The 20164-nt window shown below is 53.3% G+C and overlaps 10 protein-coding genes across 10 annotated transcripts; 2 read left to right on the forward strand and 8 right to left on the reverse strand.

The window, feature by feature from the left end:
* Positions 1-4678: 4678 nt before the first annotated feature.
* J3458_004858 (uncharacterized protein) lies at positions 4679-5517 on the reverse strand (the record flags this gene model as incomplete). The annotated part of the gene is made up of 3 exons (XM_007810408.1): positions 4679-4908; positions 4986-5170; positions 5432-5517. 3 exons carry the CDS (start codon positions 5515-5517, stop codon positions 4679-4681), a joined length of 501 nt encoding a protein of 166 aa, XP_007808599.1.
* A 2225-nt stretch (positions 5518-7742) lies between these two features.
* Positions 7743-8358, forward strand: J3458_004859 (uncharacterized protein; the record flags this gene model as incomplete). Its single annotated transcript, XM_066118449.1, has 2 exons — positions 7743-8287; positions 8340-8358. The coding sequence occupies 2 exons, from the start codon at positions 7743-7745 to the stop codon at positions 8356-8358; spliced, it is 564 nt and encodes a 187-aa protein (XP_065975969.1).
* Positions 8359-8889: 531 nt separating this feature from the next.
* On the forward strand, positions 8890-9453 carry J3458_004860 (uncharacterized protein; the record flags this gene model as incomplete). Its single annotated transcript, XM_066118450.1, has 1 exon — positions 8890-9453. The coding sequence occupies one exon, from the start codon at positions 8890-8892 to the stop codon at positions 9451-9453; it is 564 nt and encodes a 187-aa protein (XP_065975970.1).
* A 645-nt stretch (positions 9454-10098) lies between these two features.
* Positions 10099-11802, reverse strand: J3458_004861 (uncharacterized protein). The gene is made up of 3 exons (XM_007810406.2): positions 11635-11802; positions 11084-11567; positions 10099-10974 (listed from the first exon to the last, which is right to left on the reverse strand). The coding sequence occupies exons 1-3, from the start codon at positions 11649-11651 to the stop codon at positions 10585-10587; spliced, it is 891 nt and encodes a 296-aa protein (XP_007808597.2). The 5' UTR covers positions 11652-11802; the 3' UTR covers positions 10099-10584.
* Positions 11803-12712: 910 nt separating this feature from the next.
* Positions 12713-13099, reverse strand: J3458_004862 (uncharacterized protein; the record flags this gene model as incomplete). Its single annotated transcript, XM_066118451.1, has 1 exon — positions 12713-13099. One exon carries the CDS (start codon positions 13097-13099, stop codon positions 12713-12715), a length of 387 nt encoding a protein of 128 aa, XP_065975971.1.
* A 102-nt stretch (positions 13100-13201) lies between these two features.
* On the reverse strand, positions 13202-14157 carry J3458_004863 (uncharacterized protein; the record flags this gene model as incomplete). The annotated part of the gene is made up of 2 exons (XM_066118452.1): positions 13202-13991; positions 14057-14157. 2 exons carry the CDS (start codon positions 14155-14157, stop codon positions 13202-13204), a joined length of 891 nt encoding a protein of 296 aa, XP_065975972.1.
* A 45-nt stretch (positions 14158-14202) lies between these two features.
* Positions 14203-14800, reverse strand: J3458_004864 (uncharacterized protein; the record flags this gene model as incomplete). The annotated part of the gene is made up of 2 exons (XM_066118453.1): positions 14203-14688; positions 14789-14800. The coding sequence occupies 2 exons, from the start codon at positions 14798-14800 to the stop codon at positions 14203-14205; spliced, it is 498 nt and encodes a 165-aa protein (XP_065975973.1).
* A 1679-nt stretch (positions 14801-16479) lies between these two features.
* Positions 16480-17463, reverse strand: J3458_004865 (uncharacterized protein; the record flags this gene model as incomplete). The annotated part of the gene is made up of 1 exon (XM_066118454.1): positions 16480-17463. One exon carries the CDS (start codon positions 17461-17463, stop codon positions 16480-16482), a length of 984 nt encoding a protein of 327 aa, XP_065975974.1.
* A 201-nt stretch (positions 17464-17664) lies between these two features.
* On the reverse strand, positions 17665-18282 carry J3458_004866 (uncharacterized protein; the record flags this gene model as incomplete). The annotated part of the gene is made up of 1 exon (XM_066118455.1): positions 17665-18282. The coding sequence occupies one exon, from the start codon at positions 18280-18282 to the stop codon at positions 17665-17667; it is 618 nt and encodes a 205-aa protein (XP_065975975.1).
* A 180-nt stretch (positions 18283-18462) lies between these two features.
* Positions 18463-19383, reverse strand: J3458_004867 (uncharacterized protein; the record flags this gene model as incomplete). Its single annotated transcript, XM_066118456.1, has 3 exons — positions 18463-18811; positions 18862-19240; positions 19293-19383. 3 exons carry the CDS (start codon positions 19381-19383, stop codon positions 18463-18465), a joined length of 819 nt encoding a protein of 272 aa, XP_065975976.1.
* Between the last annotated feature and the right edge of the window lie 781 nt (positions 19384-20164).

Genomic DNA, 20164 nt, shown 5'->3' on the forward strand with positions numbered 1-20164 from the left:
GGGGGGGCGGATGCTCAGTACTCGATACACCAGTCTTCCATGGAACCTTAGTGTGAGACTCAGGTACCGCATACCTCACCTCAAATAACGAGCCCTGTCGCGCTAGATGCGCGGCCGTGACCCGATCGCGCCGCGAAAAGAACCAAAAAGGCAAGCACGTCCCAGAATATTTCACAGTCACGTTGTTTACCCGGGACGCCGTCTCCTTGGGGCTCTGTGTCGCATGACGCGACGTGGAAAGTTGCGTAACAGTATTTGAGGTTGTAGGCAGACTTGGCGTTCTGCAGAGTTCCCAAGTGTCTAGGGGCATCTCTAAGCCTGTCTGTACCTATTGCAGGTAGTAGTTCTCCGGTAATACTTGACATGTTCTAAGTAAAGCGCCCAGGAACCTGTGGGCGAGCCGGGGGCCGTTGTCCAAGTTGTGAGTGACATGGACGGCCAAGACTGACAGGCCGAGAGGAAGGAAGGCCTGCACATGTGGCGCTTGGTAGAGCGTGCCCCGTGCAATTTACACTGGCAGCACTACGATGGGCGAAAGCCGAGGGATCCAATCATCCCGTGCCAGCAAAAATTTGGGGGAGGAAGGCGCGACCAGTTAGTTGGTCAATTGACCCATTCACTGTTGGCGCATTTGATGTCTTGCTAAACTCTACGGCGAGCTGCCAGGCCAGCAGAGCTGCAGAGGCTAACAACTTCCATGCATTCTGTCAAAGAGCAGGCTTGACTCTTCCGAGATGCATGTCGACGCTACTGCGGCCCTGAGGACGACCCTTGCAGCTTTCAAAAAGACTTTTGTCGTCCGTGAGCTGTTGCCAACCATGGCCCTGTCGTCTAATTTCACCTAGAATGGGGCCAGTTGTTTCAATGTTTGGCACCATGGCAAATCTTGTCCAAAACACAGGCAATGATGTTCGATGACGCTCGATGACGCTTCAACACATCACTCCATGATAATGGCCAAAGTCGCCATCGGTCCAAGGGACTGCATCCATTCGGCTTCACTGTCAGACACCCACGGCCCCGGCAACATCATCCTGCCCAGGGGCCCTCCTCCTTCAATCACCCAAGGGTTGCTTTTCCCGTCCCGAAGTATACACTCAAAGACACACCAAAAAAAGAAAGAACACAGAATTGGTTTCAAAGCAGGCAAGCAGCAATTGGCTTCGTCACTTTCGAAAGATACTAATTGGCACCATGCTAGAACTACTGAATTAGCTCCGTCCACACATTGAACAAGTAATACTCGACGGTCATTCAGCTCTCGTCTCGTTGCCGATTCATCCAGCTTCGGTGAGGTTGGCTCGCCATCCTCCAACGCTTCGCTAAGCTTGTTACCCGTCAAAGCTCTGGCTGACGAAGTACGGGCATCCTAGGCAGATCGCCGCCATAACAAGGGCCGGCGTCTGTTCTCTGACTTGGCAAAGAGCGTGTTTTTTTGCGTGTTTCAGACCCTTCCAATTCCTCAATCGCCATCAGTTGACGCCACTTCGTCAGCCATGTCTTTCAAAGATCTTAAGCGAGCGGCATCGCTACTGTTGAATTTGTCGGCCCATGAATTAGAAGACCAGCTATTGCCTCAGCCACTTCTGCATCTGTATAGTGAATGCCCTTAACAGACGATGTCCATGTACATACAGTACAACCTACTCCGCATGTCTGTGGAGAATAGCCCCTCGAGGAGCTCTACTTGCTGCTCATCCACTCATGCAAGGGACAGAGTCGGTTGCCGCTAAGTCTTGAGCTACGCAGATGGGCAGTTACTACAGGCTTGAAATACGCACAATATAGCTCATGAGCTTCAGTCCGATGGCTTGGTCTCTGAAAGGGCTGGGCTTCTCAAACCCATCATTATTCAAATCCTCCTCACAAGACACCAATAACATGGATCTACAAGTTATCTGACGGCAATGCAAGGAGTGAGTTGAATCTCAGGGGTCGCGTTACACCCTCGGAGCTGCCTTCACCCATGGGGGAAATCATCGCCAGGCGCCACCACACCCATTTGCTCTTCCCCGTCAAGCCAGAGGTCTTCTAGCGCAGCCAAATAATTTGCTTTGTCAATTCTTCAGCTCAACAAGGAACACGGGTATTTTGACTTTTCTGACAGCTCAGATAACGCCCGAAAAAAAAAATACCACAGCAAACCTAAACATCTAGGTGATTTCCCTTACACGATTCAAATTCAATAGAACATGTGAATAAACATAGTAGCCCTCTTCAGGTGAAACAAGACCCTGGCAAGTGGATGGATTGGGCGAGTAGGCTGCTGCAAAGCAAGATTTCGTTCGGGTTTGGAGAACATAGTTATTTCCCGGCTGATTCGGCAAATATTCTCAAAAATCGCATTTTCTTGCACGACGTCTCATCCACAGGGAGGACGATTGAACAACACCATCCTACTCTTACATTGAATGGATCCTATTGCTTCAGCAACTCACGCAGAGTACAATATGCGACTCTTCTCATTACATTCCATGCTGTGCCTTCCTACTTGCATAAGTTTCATGCAAGGCACAACTTCTGTCTCACTCACGATGAACTCAGATATGTAAGGCGATCAAGAAACAGGTATGATTATCAGTTCCCGCTTGTCTTGGCTCGTTAAGGATAACGCAAGTGTTGATGAATGCAGTCCCTTGCTTTGGGCCGCTCGGCCTTGTGCAAGCAAATTTATCCAGCTTGAAACTCTAGTCGTGATTCCGGGCTCATTGCTTCTAGTGAGGTGCCAAGCTAAGAGGAACATCAAATTCCCTTGCTTCAACTCAAATGCTACGAATATGCTTGGCATCAGCCCTGTTGCATAGAGCCTAACTCAGGCCGCATTGGCAAATATCGACTAAAACGGTTACAGCTCATGACCCTACGGCCTAATTGCAAATGGCGTACCCATGGATGAGACAATGTTACCTTTCTGGCTTGTTTTAGGTGCCAGCAACAGATCGAAATTGTGATTGCCAGTATTCTATTGATTACATTCCCCGCGAAGCACGTATGACTCATACATGGTATAGGTTAGCTTGTCGTTCATTGTGTTAACTTCGTTAGCTAGGCGAATTTCCCACTGATCACATCACAAAGCCTAACGTCTGATAGATCATGGAAGAAACAAAGGATCATCGTATCAAAACCCAAGATTCTCATCTATTGGAACTTGAGATTGATACTACATTTGGTTTGAATTACAACGAGCCCAACTACGCTAGAGCACCTCCAGCTCTGCGCTGCAAAGATTTACATACTATAGTAATCTGGTCTGAATCCGCCTGTTTCGTTGCGACCAGCCCGGCAATCTCTTCTGACCACCGGCAAGACCTAACCGATCAAGTCTCCACGGAGAGGTTTCTACCATGTTGTGCACCACGAGCTTGAGAACATCTTGGTGTCAAGCTGGGTTTGTCACAGTAAACATCCTACGTTTATCATTCCGAGCAACGTACATCAGCCAGTCCCATCAGCCATTGATGGTTCATCCCTATTCATCATCTCATCTGTGTCAGAGAGCGAAGTCCGTACGGCCCGACACAAGTTGCATCGACGGTCTAATTGGGAGTCGGATGATTGGAAAGCACTGATCGAAGGCCGGATTGGTCCCTGGGCCATGGCAATTATCCGTACAAACTGATTAGTCGATGGGGTTGACAACGTCGGCCTAGAAGCCGTTTGCATTTGCTTCTCAGCAAGACGTGTTCTTCGAGCGGCAGAGGCTGGGATTTGGACTCGAGAGGACCATCGGGGCAAGCGACTTGCGCCAGCCGTTCTAACAACCTGGGCTGCCGCAGAACGGTTGCACAGGGACATCTTATTCTACAGCACAAGCAGCGACAATCTAGCCTCGCAGTCTGTTGCACGACAACTAGGGGTGCAGCCGTTGGGTTGGGTATGGAAACTTCACGTGTAGAAGCTGGATAGACGCTGTACATGAGAATTACAGCGTCTATCCAATGTATCCACTCGAGGAGCATCGAATAGTTTCAGCATATCCCCTTTGACTTGATCTCATTATTGTAAACCAAGATGGTGTTGATTGAAAAGTCTTCGGAATTGGCAGATTGCGCGATTTGAGCAGAGGTTATCACGCTCATTGTTCGGTTGCAATCCAGAAGAGGCCGACCTCCGGGAGAGGAGGCATTGGCGTGGCCTATTTCGTGATCCGGGCACCGATTGTGCTAACTCGACAACTTGGCAATTTCGGCCTAGCATATGGTAGGATGGCACCGCACGCCAATGATTGTGATTTGTGGTGGATGATGGAGCGCGTGCACGCATAATGCATGCACAAATGAGATACAGGATTCGGTCACACTGCACGAATTCTCCGATTCGTTGACGAAACAGTCCAGCACCCGTCAGAAATAGTCAAAAGCAGGCGACGCGCGGTAGTCATCTGTCCGTTAACCCTAGGGACTCTATTACAATAGCCAGTCTACAAATACATCAAACATCCTTTCTCAAGATTGAGTCATCTCGCAAGCATGTTGGAATTGCGACTCATGCCGCTGCAGACCGTCCGTGTCCCCGTTTCTGTCGTCACAAAAGCACGGTGACGTGCCATATACGATGACCACCGCCAGGGTGACAAGAGGGCAACACGGAAGTTATCCAGCGATTGCAGATAGGCCAGTGGGGGGGAAAGAGCGAGAGAGATAGGGGGGAGAGATTTGACGATTGGAATGGGCCACTACTCATCGCCTCCTGCTGCAACGGCCTCGGGTTCTGCCTCTGTATGGGTTGCCGGAGGTTCAGTCGCCTTGACGGCTTCCATGGTAGGTGCTTCGTCTTCGGCGCCGGCGCCGGCAGCATCGCCATCAGCATCTTTCTTGGAGTCGTCGCCGTTGGCAGTCTCGCCATTGGTGACTTCCTCGGTAGGCGCCTCCGCCGTCTTGCGCTTCTTCACAGGGGGTTGGTCGTCTTTATTGTACAGAAAGTAAGCAATTAGAGATGCGCTGATGTCGCGGCCAGTGTTCTGGTGACGGTACGCGACTTACCATGTACGCCATTCTTTTCGGCCTTGGCATCTTCCGTGCCGTCACCTCCTTCATCAGCTTCGGCTTCAGCTTCAGCCTCAGCCTCGGCCTCATCTTCATCCTCTACTTCTGCTTCTTCGTCATCCTCCTCCTCCTCCTCCTCTTCGGCGTCGTCGTCTTCTTCCTCGTCTGCGGTGGAGACATACCTATTAGTGGGTGGTTAGTCCATGTTGCCCGAGTTCGTGTGTAAGTACCAGATGCGCCGAGCGGAATGCGCCGAAATATTGTTGCCTGGTCCCGGACCGGAAAAGGCTAGAGATGCTCTGGTTCATCACAATTGATTCCTCAATTGAGCCAGAAATCTTGTCCCAGGGCGGATCTGATTGACAATGGCGCGATCAAGGCTGGGTGGCTGAGGATCTGGGTTGAAGCTCCGGGTATGAGCTCGTATTTGGAAGCAGACTTACTCCTCTTCCTCCTCACCATCATCCTCCTCGGGGAGAGAGACGAGCTCCTCCTCTTCCTCGTCCTGCTTTCTCTTTCGGGAAGACATTACTCGGTATTGGGTTGGAAAAGAATAAGGACCGGCTACGTGGATGAGGCGATTGGGGATGTAAGTGGGTGCCTGCCGAGGGAATTGGAATGGCAACAGATGGGATTAGGTAAACACAGCACGACACAGGAGAGAGGAGAATAGAGGAGGAGGATGGCTAGGGAAAGTTGGGAGGGAGAAGGCTACTTGTACGTTTGGCTTGCACTGGTACGGAGTACTTGGCTACAGAGCGAGGCCCAGAGGGTAGAGGAGGGAGGGGACGAGGAGCAACGAGGAGCAACACGAGCAAGCATGGAAGTGACCTAGTCAGCGAGTGAGCAGCACACAAAGGCAGAGAAAGGTAGGGGGGTGCGATCAAGAGCTCCGTGGTGCTAAATGCCGTCGTTTCATTAACGCCACGCCCACTTCTGCTCCTGGAGCCGTGGACAGGAACTCTTGGCCGTCCAACTACCTTACCTAGGTAGGTACCCAGTAGGCAATACATAATAGGTACGCAGCACTCCGTCCGTACGGAGCACACTCGCTGGGATCAAACTGGGCCAGGCTGGAGTCCCGACGGGTACCAAGACAACCAGCACAAAAAGTATGGACACCAAAAGTATACACAGCACCCGCCTGGAGATCGCTCCGGCTCTGCACATGACATACGGAGTACTCATTTTGGTTCTAGACCGAAACCAGCTCGCTCTTGTTTTTTGCCTCAGTCTTTGAGGGGCAGAAGCTGAGGTGCCGGTAACGTCAGCCGGTCCTTGGTAGTTACCGTACCTGCGTTACTGAGGTAAGGGGGGAATAACTGACCGCAGCGCGTCTGACGTGCGGTTCTCTGGTCACCACAGCCTCGTGTCCAATTCACCGTCAAACCAACTTGAGGACGAGAGCGAGATACTATTGCCTGGACACTTGGTCGGCTCGCCCAGGGCGACGGGTAACGGGTAACGTGTAGCGGAAAGCAAGCCCAATATTGTTGCGGAGAAAAAAAAAAGCATGGTATATCATGTCAGTCAGAGCCAGGCTGTCAATTAGGGTATGCAATTCCACAGAGTTGTGCGTACATACGGGGAGATGGCAAGGAGAGAACACTTGAGAGCTGGTCAAGCAACTTGGGTCGACGAATAGGCTGGGGGGCAAAGAACAAGAAGGAAGAGTAGGATGGCTGGTTGGCGGGGTGGAGGATGCCTGGATGCGGCGCCTCTCTCCCTCTCTCCCTCTCTCCCTCCCTCTCTCTCTCTCTGCTCGTCACGTCGTCACCAATTGCGGAGCTTGGGGCGTTTTGGGGCATAATCTGGAGACAGAGACGGAGTCAGCAAGATGGAGGATTTGGCCACCATGGTCACTATGGCGCAACCCCCCAAGCTCTCCCCTGTTGAGGGTTTGAGTCGGAGCAACGACGGGTGTCTGCCCGGCTGTTTGTTTGTTTCGCCGCGGGGCGTGGGATCGGAGTCCCATTCTAGGTCTGTGCAACACGGTGTGTCTGTAACGGCTCGGGTTCGACGTCGCTCTCGCAGTCTTGCGCTCTCTCTGTCTTTCTTCCTTTGTCTCTTTGTTTCTCCGTCTTTCCGGCCTGTCTTGCTCCGACCTTGCGCTACGGCTATGGCACGTACGGGTAGCTGCCTCTACGCCGCAGGCTGAATGGCTGGATGGTTGGATTTCCCTCTGAGCAAACGTCTAGTATTTGGGGACCATTGTTTCGTTCTTTTCGTTCTTCTCACGAGCCCCGCGACCGAGAACGGCCGTTGAGGCTGCTTCTAGGCTGACACGCTGCATCGCGGCGCACCTCACTCCGACCTCTGCTTCGCGGAAGGGCTGAGGGAATCCGTCCAAGTCTCACAAGTTGCGGCGCGCGTGTACGTGCAAAGCTATTGAGGCTGGAGTCGACCTTGTCAGTTCGTCCAGCCACCCAGACCACCATTTGAGAACGGGGTCGATCAGCCCACGCCACCATTCACCAGCTCACGGTTATTTGGTCAAGGTGTAGGGGACACTCGCCAGACGCGGCGACAACCCACGTACTGCTTAATTGAAGAATGTCGCCTGCAAAGGCGTGTCTCGCCATTGATCTGTAAGAGTTGTGGCAGGGTAACCACCGCCCTCTTGCCGCGCGCAACGGACTGCTATTAAAGGATTATATTGCTTCGTGGTGCCAATTGAGAATGTAATCACCTCGTAGTTTTTGTCACCCAATCCTGGGCCGAGAAGCGTAGCCTATAAGGGAAAGAATTCACATCATGACGGCTAGATTGGCCGGCCTTTATTTCATACTTGTACCGCCGACTATTGTCAACTGCGCCTTTAACACAACTTTCTCTGCCGGCGCACCCAATCCTCACAGATTGAGCATCCATCGCAGCATACATACATACAAGATGAGCAAGCCTCTTGCGCCCGTCAAGGACATAGACCACCTGGTGCTTACTTGCAGCGACATGCAAGCCACCATCACCTTCTACACCAAATACCTCGGCATGACACCCGAGACATTCACCTCGGAGGCGACGCCGTCTATTCAGCGGACCGCGTTGAAGTTTGGCAGGCACAAGATCAATCTGCACCAGAGGGGCAGGGAGTTTGAACCCAAGGCGCAGACGGCGCTGCCGGGGACGGCGGACCTGTGTTTTCTAGTAGCCGACGGCGTTGATTTGGATAGTGTTGTGGAGGGTTTTGAGAGCGATGGTGTCGAGGTGCTTGAGGCGGGCAAGGTAGTGGGCAGGACGGGAGCAATGGGAGCGATGAGGAGCGTGTATGTTAGGGATCCGGATGGGAATTTGATAGAGTGAGTGTTTTTCGATGTGGAGGATGATGGGGATCACTGCTAACGCTTACAGGCTGTCAAAATATCTCTAATGACGGACTGGATGCGGTTTGTTGGGTATGGAGGAATGGAAGACGAGCGAGCTGGTGTATTGAAGCGAAATCGGAGGCCATGATGTGTGGGGGATGTCGGGACGGAGACTGGGTGTGGTTATTGTATCATCATGGAGATTATCTTAAGCACGTAGGTTAGACGTCTGGGCAAGAAGCCAATGGTGTTTTTGACCATGTCGCGGCCGTGGCCATCTGTACGCGGAGCCGGCGCCGGCGCCAGCCAACCCGCGAGGCGCGCCGTCAGGAGCCCGACGCCAGACATCAACCTCGGCTCAAAAATGCACATTCTCCAAACTCCAAGCTCCCCATCCGCAAACTCCAGGCACGCTCTCGCCAGCGCGCGGCCATATCCAGTCGGACCATTGATTGCCAGCGCAGCCAGGCCAGAACATCACTGCTTCACCCACCAACATCGGTGCCCGTCAACGCCGACTTGTTGGGCCGCGCAACGGAGCTCCAAGCTCCATCACCACTTCCGCCTCCTCCTCATCACCACCGCCCCTCCGAATCATGTCCGACCCATCGCCCCCGACATCAGGCTGCCCCTTTTGCGCCATCGCCGCCGCCCACGAGCCCTACGACCCCCTCCACCCGCCGTCCTCGATACCGGCCGACCTCACCAGCCCGCCGTCCTTCATGGTGCTCTCGACGCCCCTCGTCGTCGCCTTCCTCGACATCATGCCCCTGTCCAAGGGCCACCTGCTCCTCTGCCCGCGCGCCCACCGGCCCAAGCTGACCGACACGACGGGCCGGGAGTCGCGCGAGCTGGGCCACCACGTGCGCGTGCTCTCGGCCGCGCTCGCCGCCGCGACCGGCGTGCACGACTGGAACGTGGTGCAGAACAACGGCGCCGCCGCCGCCCAGGTCGTGCCCCATGTGCACTACCACGTCATCCCGCGCCCGGAGATTCGCGCCAGCGGCAAGATGAGCGAGAGCTTCACCATGTTTGGGAGGGGGCGGCGCGCCGAGCTGGACGACGACGAGGCTGCCTCTTTGGCGGCGGATATCCGTGCCCAGGTTGCGAGGGTGCTGGCTGACGAGGATGGGGGTGGTCAAGACAAGGCCAAGCTGTAGCTTTGTGTGGGCGCTTGGAGTTGGATACCCCGTCTTTTTGGAGGGCGAGCGTGTTTTGGTTTTGTAGGTTGCCAAGTAGATGCATTGTATATTGATGGGGGTGCATGATAGATTAGGCGGTTTTGGATAGAAATAGATTTGGTGGTTCAGATTACTGCCCTGGCTGTGGGCTTTGATGTTGTATATAAGTTGGCTGCTTCGACCCGTGGCCGGTCTGAGCTTGATCAACTTGATCAACTTGGCTTTTATATTTGGTGGGAACGCTACGAACGATATAGTTGCTTAAAAGAGGAGCGTAGTTTTGTTTGATTCATTCAGGCGTGCCGTAATATTACTTGATAGTTTGTGGGAACGCTAACAATGCTATTGTTGTGTTTCAAATAGGAGTATAGGTGCGGTTGATTGCGTGGGCAACTTTTAATTTTATATTCAACAGTTGGTAGGGAACAAACTACTGACATTGCTGCGTTTGCAATCCAGAAGCAAGTTTTGGCTGATTCGTCTAGGCATGACTTTAATTCTAGTTTTTACTAGTTGGTAGGAACTACAGGTGATTTTGATTTGGAAGTATAGGTTTGGTTGGTTCCGTTTAGACATGTTTTTTAATTCCACATTCAATAGCGGTAGGTAGGCAACTACGAATGATATTACTGTTTACAATAGGAGCATAGTTTTGGTTAATTCGTCCAAGTAGACTTTAATCATGGCTATTTATACCCATCTCTACCACACGTATCAGTATACACTGAGACGACCACGATTGTATTTCCCCTTTATCGGGGAGAGAGCTTCGCCTGCGCTTTCCGTCTGATGAAAACGCAGGCAAGCCAGTCACACGTTAAGCTACAGCTTCCAGCTTATGATGTCGTGAATACAAAAGACCATCAGCCACTACTTCATGAAAAAGGAGCTCGAGCTCACGAGAAATGCACCGTAGACCTCGTAGTGTTATTGACGCCAAAGCCGGCCGCAGGCCAGAGCTCGCCGCAGGCGGCCCCCGGCAGGGGAATATATAAAAGAGGGCTAGAAAACGACCAAATTCAGCAGCTTAAAGGCTCAAATTCAGCAAGTCCGGCCCTCTCCGCTTTCCCTATCCCAGGTCAACAATTCGTTGGCATCAGCGCTCTGGCGTCACTCGTCGTCGCCGAAAAACACCCTGACGGGCAGCCAGGCGTCCCCGCAGACCTTGAAGCGCTCCTCGACGGCGTCGAGGCTCCGGACCTCGTCGTCGGTCAGGCACCACCCGTCCAGGGCAAAGTTGGCCTCGATGCGCGCGGGCGTGACGCTCTTGGGGATGACGCTCCAGCCCTTTTGCAGCCCCCACATGAGGAGCACCTGCTGCGGCGTCCGGCCCTTGGCGCGGGCGAGCTCGAGCAGCGTCCGGTTCGTGTGCAGCGGCGAGTCGGTCGAGCCCAGGCACGAGTAGCCCGTGCTGTGGATGCCCTTGGCCGCGTTGTAGGCCACGAGCTTGGGCGAGGGGTTGCAGGGATGCAGCTCGATCTGGTTGACGGCGGGGACGATCTGGGGGCGGTTAGACGTGGTGTTTTCTTCTCTTCTCTCTTTTTTGGAGTCGGTGGTTGGAAAGGGAGGGGGACGCTGGTGGTATCGCAGTGGCCGTCGCCGTACGTACCTTGCAGCTCTCGTCGGCCAGCAGCTTCTCCAGGTTGGCGATGCCAAAGTTGGACACGCCAATGTTGCGCGCCTTGCCCGTGGCCGCGAGCTTCTGCATCTCGCGCCACGTGTCGACAAAGTCCCAGCCCGGCACGAGCTTGGTGTTGTCGTCCGGGTCCGTCGCCGCCGGCCAGTGCACGAGGTACAGGTCGACGTAGTCGGTGCCCAGGTTCGCGAGGCTCTCGTCCAGCGCGGCGGCGGCGCGCGTCTGGTCAGGGTTGTCGAGCTTGGTCGTGAGCCAGATGGAGGAGCGCGGCACGCCCGACGCCTTGATGCCCGCGCCCACTTGCTTCTCGTTGCCGTATGCTGCCGCCGTGTCGATGTGTCGGTAGCCGACGCCGAGGGCGGCCTCCACGGCCGCTTGGACTTGGCTGGGCTTGGATTGCCATGTTCCCAGGCCGATGGCGGGGATCTTGGCTCCCGTGTTGAGCGTGTACGTGCGGCTGCGGGTTGACGGCTCAAGGTCAGTTGATGTTGTTGGAGGGTTCGAGGTTGGCTGGGCTGACTCACGAGGTTTGGTTGGCCATGGTTTAGAATGCGGTGCCTGGATGGTGATGGGGACGACCGAAGTAGGGGAGCAGAGTTGAACCCCTCTTTTTGGATGCAAAGACCGCTCGCTTGACTAGAAAATAACCCAGCGCTCTGATGCGTCCATTGTGCCCAGTTCGCGGTTTGCTGCTCCCCCTCTTCTTGTATTACACGAAAACACATGCGTGACCAGGCCTGACACACAGTTGTCCCCGCGGCGAGTGTCTCCACATTGACTCTATTGGCGCGGATATAGACAGCGGCGTTTCAACTCGGCTGTCGCGACTCGTGGCAGCACGTCTCTTTCAAAGCTGGAAAGACCAAGGTAGCATCCCGCTAGTTTACGAGGTTGCAAGGTCATATTGTATTGTTGTGCGTCGTCGATCTTGTGGTGATGACGGAGGTTTGCGGTTCCTTGGCTAGAAATGCGACCGGGTATTACATGTCAGTAAAACAGGTGGTTCGTCATCTAGTAGTGAAGTTGTGAAAAGAGTACTTGAAATTGCGAGAAGGTAGATGCGCGAGGCGTGAAGGGCGAGGTGTAGGGTAGGATGGTTGTTGTGTCGATTTCGAGATGCAGACAGCGAGACGTTCCCAGCTCCGAGAAACATGTCTTACTAGCTCGTCAGACATATTTGTGCATCAGTGCTGCCAAGTCTGAGCAAGTATGGGGGACATGGTTATGGCCTGTCGAGACTATGTGCAGATTAACCAGAGATTGGCAGCGCTTGGCTGCATCAGAGTTTTGGCATGGGGTGGCAAAGATTCGTCAATATCTGTCAACAGAAGAAAGTAATCACTGGCCACCCAGTACCCAGGTTCGCTTTCATTTCGTTGATGACACCTATTGAAAATTCAACTATTCTTCCTATCCCGCGTCGGTCATCATGGCGACCCGATCCTTACCGTCTTGAATTATAACCCCGTCTCGGAAGTCGACTGCACCGGCAGAAACGATCCTAAGCACCCATGATGCACTACTACCACTCAACCACGACATTGTCTTGTCCCCGTGCCGTGTACTTGACGGCTTGTGAACTACGAGTCCACAAACTGCTTGTTAGGACGCGCGGACACAGTTGCCATACTCCTTCAACATCCTGCCAACAATGACAAGTCCCAGATAGCAGGAACGAAGCATGCGAAGAAGACTGTGGTTTGGAAAGGATCCCCGACGGCAAAGGGATATCGCAAAAGCGTCAACAACATCAGCGGCAGGGTGTTGGCATGAATCCAAAGTCTGTACATCAAACGAATCATCCGGTGCTGCAGGCTCCCATGTATCCTGCTGTGAAAGCCGAGCCGACGAAACAACTCCGGAGTCAGCAGCCGATTGCTGTTGGACCAAAACTGTCGAAGCATCGGCGCGGGAACTGCGACCCTGCCCTGGGCTAGGAATAGCTTGGTTGCTATGAGCACTCCCAGCACTTGTTGGTAGCCAGTCCATATCAACTGCACCGTCGCCCGCGTGGCTGTTGTGTTTCGCCCAAGCTCCATCTTGGATATGATGGAGATGATTGCAAAAGGCGAAAGACCGACGAGCGTGATACTATTCTTTGTTAGATGTCGAGTCACAGCAAAGGAAAGCCACGTAAGCATTGCCGGACTGCAGGGTACCTTGTAACTTGGAGGTACTTGTCCCTCCGGCGACCCAGGCGCTCAGTCTCTTGGGTTGCACTGATTGTGATGCATACATCTGGTAGGACGCCGTTCGATATGGCTTCGTCCGGAGTAAGCACCCGCAGCCGCGCGTCTTGCTGGAATCCGGGAATCCCAGAAACCCACTTGACTTCAGGCCTTCGTCCGCCTCGCCCGGCGGATGCAATGTTACAGCCTCGCCCTTTTCCGTCTGTCGAAGTTTGCCAGCCACGCCGTCAAACTGAAAGCCGTGCTGTGACCTCATTTCTTGCATGACGTCGTTCTCGACAAGGAACAAGCAGTCGTACTGCGGGACAAACGCGTTGGCAAGCAGGTTGACGGCAGCCATGACGGCGTAGGGGGCGACACTGAGAGAAAAAGCCGCCACGCCATACAAGGCGACCTGGTCCCCTCGGGCCCGAGCAAGGACGAAAACAGAGAAGCAGAGCTGCAGGAGCGCAACCAAGCTTTTGGTTGCGTTTCGTCTTTTGGTCAGCAAGCCCAGAGTCCTCAGCCCGGGGCAGGGTTCTGCAACAGGATCTACAATCGAGTCGACCGGCATGTAGGCCAGCACGTATCCTGCAACAGGCGGGGGTTCGACGTATATTTCAGAGTCTGGGTTGACTAGATTAGACGCCCGCGTGGTGAAAATGACGGCCGTTTCGGTCGGCTGCTGGCTCCCGCCTTGCCCAACAGCCGTACTTGCAGATGAAGCTTATGAGCAACGACAAACCTATTTGGCAACTGGAGGGTTCCCGAGGCATACCTGTCCGACAACGATACATCTTCAGGTACCGGCTGCATTTCTTCCGACTGTTGCTCGTCGTCGTCGTCGTCGTCGTCGTTGTTGTTGTCAACTGCCTTCATCAGGCAGAACACATGGCGGGCTGTCAGGTCAAACGAAATACTAAATTACAAGCGACAAAGTGCCGGCACTGACCAAACGAGCGGGCCTCCCCGCTTGGAGACTCCGTCAAACAGACGCCACGATGGATTGTTCAGTCGCTTCCCGGAAAAAGGCGAGGTGTCGACCGTCGCGTTGACCTGCAAGAGCCGGCTGCTGGAGCACGGCTTGCTGTACCAGTCATCGGCCCTCACGTACATGCAGAGCGCGCGTTCCAGAGTGGCCTTTCGCAGCCCGGACTCTCCGTGGCCCTTTCTGGCTTGGTAGAAGGCCGACATGCCGAAGACGAGGCCCGTTGAGGGCACGAGGAGCGCCCCCAGCATGATCCATGCGGTTGCAAAGGGCGAGCTTGCCGGCGGCGTCTTGACGGTTGCTGCGTGAGCAAGATAGTTGCCTATCATGAAAACAGCAATGCTGTTCCACGTCGCGGGGAAACAGAGCAGATGAGGATCGCCATGGTTGGTTGTCCCCTCGGGAAGCGTGAAGTTGAGATTCTGGCCCTTCTGTTAGCAGGAGGAGCCCGCGTGGTGAACTGCCCAAAGCCGTTCCGAAGCTTCAGGAGCAGAAATGTCTTTTCAATGACATGCTACAAACCTCTAGTTTCATGATTCTGACTAGGGGAGCTCGGCACAGGAGTCCCGTAACCTGCTGAGCTGTGAGTAGGAGGCTGTATGCGACTCGCGCAGCGCCGTGGCAAGACATGTCCCCCCGGAGTAGATGTTGCGTATTTCTATAACTTTGCTCTCAGAAGAATCATAACAGTCCCGACCGGAACATGATCGCGGTACAACACATTTTGATTGAGGGGTAAACAGCGGCACACGACATATATGTCGTCCTCAATGTCTCATGTCCATCATACTTGGCCTACCTACCGCCACCCCAGACCGACGGGTATGAATGCAGACGCTGATCACGGAAGCACATATGTAAAGCACCTCGGGACGGCAGTAACCTCGGTGTAGACGGCAGAAGCACCTACTGGCTGGACTTGTCTTGCCTCGAGGACGGGTGACTGGTTTTTGTGCCATATTTAGAAACGCCCAGGGAATTTCTCGGCGTTGACTGCCCTCAAGCTTTTACCTGCCATGCGTTAGAGTCATGTCGTGGTTTGTTGGGCTTCAACTTCCGGTATTGTCGCGGAGTGGGAGTCGGGTGGCTCGCCCATACCAAGTCAAATTGCTTGTGGTAACACCACATCAGCGGATGTTGGCCAAAACACCCCCGACAGGCATGGGTATTTGCTCAGCTTCCTGTTGTCTTCAACAGCTCTCCAAATGGTCACTTGTGGAAAGATGGACGTTGACAACATGGTGTAGTGCAGTTGGAATGCGGTAGGCTGATCTCGTTCGCTCATATGGCGGCGATTTGCCTCCACAGAGACCGCTCCATGAATGTGTGCAGGATTAAGAGGAAATATACTTGACCGCTCTGTACCGAGGCTCTCCCGCTGGAGGTAGCACAACAGGACGTATTACGTGGTACACAAGTTGCCGCAAAGGACCTTTGAGAAGGGTTGGGTAAATTGTCCGATGGAAGATGGATCGCCCGAGGGTGGAAGGTTGCGATTAGCTCCATCAAGCTTAAGCGAGGAGAAGGAAACGGAATGTCTGTTGCTGCCAGACAATGACTGGTTACTGGTGTCCTCATTGTCGGTTACGAATCTCGCGCCACAAGATTAGGAAAGCCGGGAAGATAATGGTGCGGATGAACTGTTCGTGTTAAACGGCGCGCGGTGTGATGACAAAGGCAAGTGATGACGACGCAAGAGGTTTTTGGACATGTGTCGTTGGCCGACGCTACGTAAGTACTTGAAGAGAAACGATACGTTTTTACATTTTCACACCGGCCTTTGTATTAGCTCGGAAGTATCCAACGTCCGTGACAAACCCGGTCGAGTCTCTTTTCGACCAGTGCTGTACGCTGGTCAAATTGGACAGGACTGCAGGTGAGACAGGGTCACGCGCCACTGGGCTGTATCACAGGCCGGCCCAAGAAGAATAATACTTATAAACAAAGTTGTAAATTGATGATATGGTCTAACTGGTTTTAAAGAAAAGAAATTTTCATATCGGATGCCTAAGGTAGCGAAATGCCTTGGCCGTCCCAACGTCCATTGTTTCTTGCTCGTAGTTTCACGTACTAGTAGGCCAACGTGACACATTCCGCGCCGGGATACGCGTGTTGGTGTTCCTCGTCGTGCCGACCGACTGACAATGACAGTTCAAGGTGTCCAGACTTGCTCGCCAGCCGCGACATATTAATCTCGGACCAAGACTCCAAACTCATGTACCCTCGGGCTTGGTTTCCAAAAGAGCCTCTGTTGTCCACTTCTTGCCCGTCGTCACCCCACTGGAGACATCTACGCCGTCTGTCGAGGCCTCCCATTCGTCTGTCCGCCAGATGAAAGCACGCCATTTCCCGGCCCTCATTCGCTCCATTTCATCGGCCCGCATCCAAAATTCAGCCGTTCTAGAGGCCGTGATGAAACGAAACGTGGTCACGCATACGATCCCTTTCTCTCGGATATTTCTAGCGGACTTGGAGTTGTCTCCTCCCCCGCTGCCGTCCAAGAGGCTGTATATAGAATACAAACGTTCTGCCATGTTTCCCACCTCGGTGTTCCAAAAGACGAGATTAAAGTGAGGCCTAGCGTCATTAATGGCGGGGAACGGAGGAAAAGTGATACTATACTGATGTATCGTTTCGAGCGGAACTAGACTTCCGCTGAGTGAAGAGTCAATCCCAAACGGCAGCAGGCGACGCCATATGCTGAGCAAAGTGGTGAACTCGGCAACCCAGGGCTGTACAGAAATTTCCTTGGCTGGAGGAGTTGCGTCGACTTGCGCGGGACTGTAGACTCGCTTCTCGGGCGGCCGGGCCGAGGTCGTAATGACGCCGGTGCAGATACACGACAGGATCCTGACTAGCCAATGCGCCGGGTATCCGACCTCGAACATGCCGATGACGAGATGGATGAGAGCGGTGAGGTTGAGCGGCGCGTACACGGGCCGGTTACTGAAGACTGGCCGCGGATGCGGTAGGCAAATCTTCAATAAATGGCCGTATACCCATTTCTCAAACTCCATCTTGGACAGGAGTTTCTGGAAAGGCATGGCGCTCCTTGGTACTCTGTCCCATATCATATATTTCTCGAATGCAAACGGATTATGGAGCATGCTAATCATGGGTGGCAAGTCCTCCTTCCTGACCTTGCCTGGACGCTTCGTGAGCATAAAGTGCTGGCGGATGCGCTCATTATCGTACATGAGTAGATACTCAGACTAAAGGCCTTATGATCTTCAAACTCGGGAGGGTTGAGAAGGTTGGAAAACCGCAAGCTAGATGGCTGGTCTTCCTTGAGAAGCGGCCGGCCCGTTAAGAAGGATGTTAGATGGCCGCCGATGTAGTCTCTGGGTTCATCTGTCAGACTTTGCATGTGCTCGAGTAGCGGCAAGGAGGTACAAATCTTACGGGATATTGCTCATGTGTATGTAGTCAAAGGTCCGAGGAAACAGAGTCGGATCGGGCGCATAACTATTCTTCGGGGGTGACAAGCGGTGGTCCAGCAAATTGTAGCGCATGCGGTCCATGATGTCGGCCATCTCCCCTACAATCACTTCCACGACCAACCGTTTGCCAGGGTCAAGCATCTCTGCACAGACGGTGAAGGCGCGGAATATGTCTGCAAGTTTCTCGATGCAGCTGGTTTTAGCCTTTCCCGCGGAGTCCAGAACACGCATCGACTCCATTACTTTCAGAGGGTGACACTCAAACGGCTGGGGTACGTCATTCCCCTGCTCTCGTCTTCTAGTCGCATAGTCGTAGTCGATGAGTGTATTATTGAATCTCCAGTTTGAATCGATGTATTGAGATAGTTTCTTGCCCTTGCCTGACGATCGGTACTTTGCCAGTAGCTCGACTAGCTCGGGCTCGCGGCGCTTCACAACCGCCATAGGTGGCAATAATGTTTGAAATCTCTCAAACTCCTCTCTCTCTTCTCTGGGACCAGGCTTTAGGGCGTGGCCCATGAGGGAAGCTGTCTGCATATCGATCTGCCGTTGTTTTTGCTCTATACGTCTACGCATGTCGGCGACATTGGAAAAGCCGTCGCACGGTTGCTGCCACTAACGAAGGACTCGAAGAAGAGGCTCCCGATCGTGCTCTCGGACCGAGGCAAACCGAAGAGGGGTAGCTTTACCCTCGAGCCTTTCGATGAGCTCTTTGATGTTGCTCTGGAGCTTGGCCTCGACGAACGGTGGGATAATTTAACAGCTGAAGACGTAGGCCATGGTCAGATAACCGTCCATGGCACCAGGCACTAGTCCTGAAATTGTCGTGTCAACTTGCTCCATCATATTGAAAAAGATGAGCAACCTGGCCAGTGCCGCCGGCTTCAGATCTAGTACAGTGAAATGAAGCTTCCTCAAGGAAGGGCGGCGCGATTCTGCGTTCTTGTAAGCTATGGAGAGGATGGCGGAAAAGAGGTTACGTCCGTCTCCGCAGCCGGCGAAGAGGATTGAGATGTCTCGTCTCCTCGTGCCTGTCATTCCAAGTGGCTCAGTCAATTCCTCTATGTGGTCATGGCCTACGCAGTAATACTCGGGCATGTCCTGCCTTGACCTCGAGTCAGCAGGCGAATGACGTTGGGAAGGGGGACAACATACATGGACGGCTTATACCGTGGTATCTGGTCGAGGACTTGTCTCCTGAGAATGGATTCGTCTGGAGCCTCGACCCATAAAGCCTTAATTGATCCGACAGTTTCGTCTAGTTCGGCTCGGAGCTGACTGTTGCTAATGCGGGACACGGTGTCCTCAGCAGAGTCAAGGTCAAGGACGTATAAGAAGCATTTGACCAGGCGGCTGTATAACTTGTCATTCTTGGCGCTGTTATCGGTCTCAGGGTCGTTCAGTGATATCGCCTCTCTTATGTGAGCAATGGCACCTCTGTAGTCACCCATCTCATATCTCACAGCCGACAGATTGGAGACGGGTGACGGGTCGTCGGGAGCCAGGGATGCAGCTGTTTTGTATGCTTTTTCGGCTTGAAAAGACGTCAGACGGCGGCGCAATGACGCGTATAGAGATGTATTTACCTTGTGGGAGATTGCCTGCTCGGTACAACTCGTTGCCCAAAGCTCTAGCTTTGGCGGCAGCATCCGTGGCTCTTTGAGCTGAAGTCGACATTGCGCTCCGGGGATCAGCTCAGAGTGAGCTATGTATTGCTGATATAGGCGCGTACGTGCGATTGATGGTATCTAGTCGCCTAATCCAAACGGTCAACTTGCTATTCCGGTAGAAAAAGGAGCGAAACTGGGTGGCACGTGGGTCTCGAGCAAAAACCAGCGGTGACGCGAGAACGAGTCTGGTGTATTGTAAACATCTGGCCCCCCCATTGAAAGGCGAGAATGCCTACCTGACCTGACCCGACCATTGTAATTGACCTGACCCGACCATTGTAGTTGACCTGACCTGACCACTGGTCTTACCCAATTCGTCATTATATCCCCTGACTAACCCTAACCCCAATACCTCACCTAACTAACCCTAACAGCTAAACTCCTGGAGGGATATCCACTATGCTCCACTATAACTCCACTACATTCCACCCAAAATAGTAATAGCAATGGTCAGGTCAGGTCAATTACAATGGTCGGGTCAGGTCAGGTAGGCGAGCAATGGTCGGGTCATCTACACTCTCTTGAAAAGGCCATTGTGGATCAATTATAATGGGGAATTCTTGGCCCCCTACCAGCAGATATCAGCCCCCTACCAGGAATGGATTTAAAACAAATTCTAAGTCGATTCCCAGTAGGGAGTAAGGTTAACATCAAGGTTAGGGTTCAAAAGGTTACATATCTAGGTGCTGTTGGATTAAATCAGACATGTTTATCGGTGAGCAAGTTTGCACAGCGGAATTGGAAAAGAATGCATACCCGACCCGACTCGACCATTGCTATTGCCGAAT

This window comes from Metarhizium acridum (genome assembly GCF_019434415.1).
Source record: "Metarhizium acridum strain ARSEF 324 chromosome Unknown scaffold_31, whole genome shotgun sequence".
Classification (NCBI taxonomy): Eukaryota; Fungi; Ascomycota; class Sordariomycetes; order Hypocreales; family Clavicipitaceae; genus Metarhizium; species Metarhizium acridum.